Below are 3,216 nucleotides of genomic sequence, written 5' to 3'. Positions count from 1 at the left end.
CACAATTTGTGTGACTAATGTTTAATGATTTGTTTTAAATCTGAATAAAATGAGTTTTTAATATAGTTTTGCGTACTTACATTTGTATCCAAAGTTCCATGACAAAATATAACACATGTTATTAAGGCCACAAATAATTCTTTAGTTAGCATTTTCGAAATTCTTTAAATTGCTTTAACACGAAATCATGATTCTTTAGAACTAAGCACCAGAATATGACTGAAGTGTTAACTTTTGACTGCTCATTTGTTTAAAAATAAAATTTGGTTCCACTGCGAATTGATTATTTTTGCTTCATATTTCAACGGCGTTTAAAAAACTTTACGTATCAACATTGAAGTCACTAAGAAGGTTTAGCAATTATTGAAAATATTGACAAAAAAAATTGAGATAGTTTTCTTTTCTTTTAATTATTTTTGGTAGAGTTTTAGGGTTATGAAGAGTTTTCAGTTGTTTTATGCATTAACATTATATTTAGCCTCATTACTTAAGATTCTTGACATTATCCCAATATTAACATAGTAATATAGATCAAGTAAGACATCAGGTACTAAAATAAAATGTTAATTAAAAACACATTCCATAAAATCAATCATATATTGTACATCATTTCAATAACAGCATCGTAAGCCTGTCGGAAGAAAGGAAAGAACTCAAATATAGCAGAAATCGCGAGCACAGATAATGTAATAATTCTGCTGATGCCACGAATTAGATCTAATTTAGTGGTCAGCGGTGTTGACTTTCGTAGTGACTTTGTTTCGAACACCATCTCCTTTGGTGGTGTTACCTGCAACAAAAATAAGATTAGTAGTTTTATAGTAGAAAGATCGTGTAAACAACAAATACCAATAATCGAATCCGTTGAATAAGAAGTAGCAAAAAAAACTTGAGAGGTGTCAAGGGACACCCGGATGGAACGAAGTTCCTTTCGATTAATTAGTGAAGGAACCAATGTTTATTCTATGAATAAAAAACTTAAGTCTTCAAAAGAACGCGCGATAAGGAACTTCGTTCCAATTATAAAAAGGAAGAGATTTAGGACAATTATCTTTTAACGAATAATAGAAAATTATATATTTCTAAAAACCTAAGTGTGTGAGCTGGAGGCCTAGTTTTACTTTTCTTTTCCTTCCTACCATTTCTTCTTAGGAAAGGATAGTAAGGTGAAATGGATTTGACGGAAGAGGGTATGCATAGGAGGGAGAAATATTCTATTTCTGTACGTCCCCTCCTCACCCATATCTAATTCCGGATGTCTTAAGGTTCGCTACTATGGCGAATTCAGGTAGCTTCCTTCTTGTTTGAAACCTTTTTAATATACCGTGTATTGTGGAATAATTTCTAAGTTTTTTGTGTTCATAGTGATTATTGTAGTTGTGCTTTTTAAGCACCAAAGGTAATATCTTAATTTAACAGAAAAATTAATATTTTTGACAGATAAACAGATTTACGCATTAAAACTTAATTTGTTTGTACAAAATTTCAATCACAACATTATGCTTATGTTATGTAACTTAGTTATGTACCTTATGTAACTTAATTAAATGAATTCTCTTTCGTTTAAAAAGAAGTTTAATTACTAAGAAAGTAAGTGTTTTCTTTAATCAAAGTAAAATAGTAGAAATACTTTGATTTTGTTTAACCCACATAATTTAAGTTTAACTATGTTTACACGGTTCTTTCCCCATACAAGGTAAGTTTAACGACTGACTTTGGAACTATGTCGTCAAAGTTTACGGAGCATAGCTGAACCATTAGCACATTGGACGACATTTACTACATTTTGTTTACCTGGAAAACAACACCAGGCTCTATTTTAGACGGGACGACTTTGCGTTGACTTTCAGAACAAGGCTGTAATGTTAGAGTCTATAATCAAAATTTAATCGCAAAGTAACATTTGAACCTAAAATGAACTACCTAATGGTAGATATTAAGTTTTTATATTGAGTAATTTTTTTATTTGTTAAAAGGTTTTTAATTTGTTAACCTACATAGAAAGGGAGGAGGTCCTCAATTCGTCAGTATTTTTAATGCTATTCTTTGGCTAAGAGACATTTTTATGTTACGATTACTAGTCAAAAACAGTTGACATAACTTGAATCTGTCCAAGCTTCATTCGTTAATTTGATACTTACTGACGTAGTTCGAAGTCCCTGAGTACGAGGATTAAGTTACAATACATTAGGTGGATTTTATTATGCAATCCAAACGAAATTTTTTGGGTAGATTTTCACTCACCTTTTCGACGGCCTCGGCATTTTCCCTTTTGACCTCGGCATGTATAGGCTGAGCGTTGTTCGTGACGATGTCAAGGGCGCCTGTCGCGCCCTCCGCACCCCTCTTGCGTCGTCTCAAGAGCTGTTGAAAGCGGTGAGATAATCACGGATTGTCAAGTCATTCCGTTTATAATCATGACAACGAGACGATGGTAATTTCTCTTATTGTAGAACTCCAATGCTGCACTTGCATTTTATTGTTATCCCTTACATTATGTTTGGCAAAAACAGAGATAACAATAATGTTTTGTACAGGAGTTACGGTGGTGGGGACATTAAAGTTACCTTACAAGATATTTATGTAATACTAGTGCAAAAATTAAAAAATGTAACCTATAAGATGCTCGCGCGCATCAGTAACCTTCCCGTCAAAGTCCCTTCAAAATCGGCCTAGCTATTTCGGAAATAACCCGGAACAAACGCGGACTTGCGGACAGATAAAAATTTTAAAAATTAGTTTTTCGATTAGTAACACTAGTTCGCGAAATTTTTTATACATACAGACACTCAACTTACACTAAATTTTGTATAATTTTATCATTATAGATATTGAAAGAAAAATAAACTTACGCGATCATTAGTATGCCCGAAAACAACGCAACAAATTGCCAAAAGAATGTATATATTCATTTTATTACAAATACCCTGCATGGAATAAACTACCCACATTTCATATAATAATTTTATCGATAACAAAATAAAAATACTAGATTTATTTTACAATGTTAAATTACTTTACCTATATGTTGGTAATAAAATAGTATAACAAAATATAAGAAATAACAATTCATATAATATAAATCGAAATTCATGACAGAAAGTGTTTTTAGCCGACTTCAAAAAGAAGGAGATTTTTTAAAAACAATATTCGGAAAACGTAAAATCTAAATCTTTCGAGTTACAAAACATGTTTACGTTATTGATAATTTTACTG

The 3,216-nt window shown here is 31.7% G+C and overlaps 1 protein-coding gene across 1 annotated transcript; it reads right to left on the bottom strand.

Moving 5' to 3' along the window:
* Positions 1–592: 592 nt before the first annotated feature.
* Positions 593–2,964, bottom strand: LOC106709425. Its single transcript, XM_045684687.1, has 3 exons — positions 2,853–2,964; positions 2,245–2,364; positions 593–790 (listed from the first exon to the last, which is right to left on the bottom strand). The coding sequence occupies exons 1-3, from the start codon at positions 2,949–2,951 to the stop codon at positions 593–595; spliced, it is 417 nt and encodes a 138-aa protein (XP_045540643.1). The 5' UTR covers positions 2,952–2,964.
* Positions 2,965–3,216: the final 252 nt, after the last annotated feature.

The sequence above is a fragment of the Papilio machaon genome, chromosome 27 (assembly GCF_912999745.1).
Source record: "Papilio machaon chromosome 27, ilPapMach1.1, whole genome shotgun sequence".
Lineage (NCBI taxonomy): Eukaryota > Metazoa > Arthropoda > Insecta > Lepidoptera > Papilionidae > Papilio > Papilio machaon.
The sequence above is the reverse complement of the archived record's forward strand: the minus strand, read 5'-3'. Positions and strand labels throughout refer to the sequence as shown.

Excerpts from the sequence above, each read along its gene's own strand:
- LOC106709425 (XM_045684687.1), bottom strand. The coding sequence starts at position 2,951 with ATGTGGGTAGTTTATTCCATGCAGGGTATTTGTAATAAAATGAATATA. Across the intron at positions 2,365-2,852 it reads TCGGGCATACTAATGATCGC|CTCTTGAGACGACGCAAGAG; the intron begins GTAAGTTTATTT and ends CGCTTTCAACAG. Across the intron at positions 791-2,244 it reads ATGCCGAGGCCGTCGAAAAG|GTAACACCACCAAAGGAGAT; the intron begins GTGAGTGAAAAT and ends TTTTTGTTGCAG.